Source organism: Pterocles gutturalis, unplaced genomic scaffold, assembly GCF_000699245.1.
Source record: "Pterocles gutturalis isolate BGI_N339 unplaced genomic scaffold, ASM69924v1 scaffold11404, whole genome shotgun sequence".
Classification (NCBI taxonomy): domain Eukaryota; kingdom Metazoa; phylum Chordata; class Aves; order Pterocliformes; family Pteroclidae; genus Pterocles; species Pterocles gutturalis.
Window position 1 is genome coordinate 22,504 of NW_010133310.1, and position 1,043 is coordinate 23,546.

Genomic DNA, 1,043 nt, shown 5'->3' on the forward strand with positions numbered 1-1,043 from the left:
AAAAAAGGAGTATTTGCTAAAGACATGACATGAAAGTTCTGTTCCATTCTTTCTAATAGATCTGTCAACTGGGTGTTTGCTATGTAACTCAAGTTCTTGCATGGTGTGAATGTATGTTTTTTTTTAGTCTATAACTTTTATTTACAAACTTGATTTTTAATGGTGAAGGTCCAGTTGTGGCTTGAGTCAGCATGTTTCTGATAGTTCTCAGGTGTGGATGCTTGCTGCCTTCTGAGTGGCTAGAGTCAGGCCTTGGGAGCTTCTTCTTGCTCTGTGCTTAGGCATGATTATTACCCTTGGTGTTGAATTGATACATGCTGAACAAAGCAGCTGGAGCCATTTTTCAGCTCTGATGAGAAATTTTTTAGTGCCTTGATTCCTTCTCCAGTTCATTCTATCATCACCTCCTTTGTCATCAGCACAAACAACCATGGATATGTCTGTCTACTGAATACAGATCTGTCATTGTTGATTAATTGCTTGATAAGTTCCAAGATACAGACATTAATTGAACAGAGAAATAGAGGTATGATCTTGCAAAGACATGATCGATATACTTCTGACACCAGTAGAAGATTGGGTCTCTGAGACTTAAGCAGTAATATATTATTTTTTTATTATCTAACTTAAAGTGTGTTTGAAATTGGTTTTTCAGAAAGAATAGTATGTCAGAATGTTGTACCAACTTACAGGGAAAAAAAAAAAACCAAACAAAAACAAACAAACAAACAGAACAAAAAACAAACAAACAAACAAAAAAACAAGAAACAGCCAACATTCCCCCAGGAGAACACAGTGCAGTGGGTAGATTTTTCAGTTCTTGCTGAATCTGTTTGTTGTTCTTTTTTTAACTGCAGAAAGTGAGTGAAAAAGTAGGAGGTGCAGAAGGAACCAAGCTAGATGATGACTTCAAAGAAATGGAAAGGGTAAGTCTAAATACAAATGCATACATTCATTATTACCATTCCTTTTTCCTTTCTAGGACAGGGATTTCAAAGCTTTTGTCCCTGAATTACTCAAATAATTTTGATGAAAGACTTGAC

At 35.7% G+C, this 1,043-nt stretch overlaps 1 protein-coding gene across 1 annotated transcript in view; it reads left to right on the forward strand.

Annotated features, from left to right (window-relative positions):
• The first annotated feature begins 859 nt into the window (after nt 1–859).
• The window catches only part of SH3GL2 (SH3-domain GRB2-like 2), a 20,562-nt gene continuing 20,378 nt past the window's right edge, over nt 860–1,043 (forward strand). Inside the window, exon 1 of the mRNA XM_010081186.1 lies at nt 860–926. Within this exon, the coding sequence (XP_010079488.1) occupies nt 918–926 (9 nt within the window). The 5' untranslated portion in view covers nt 860–917. The remainder of the gene's footprint in view (nt 927–1,043) is intronic.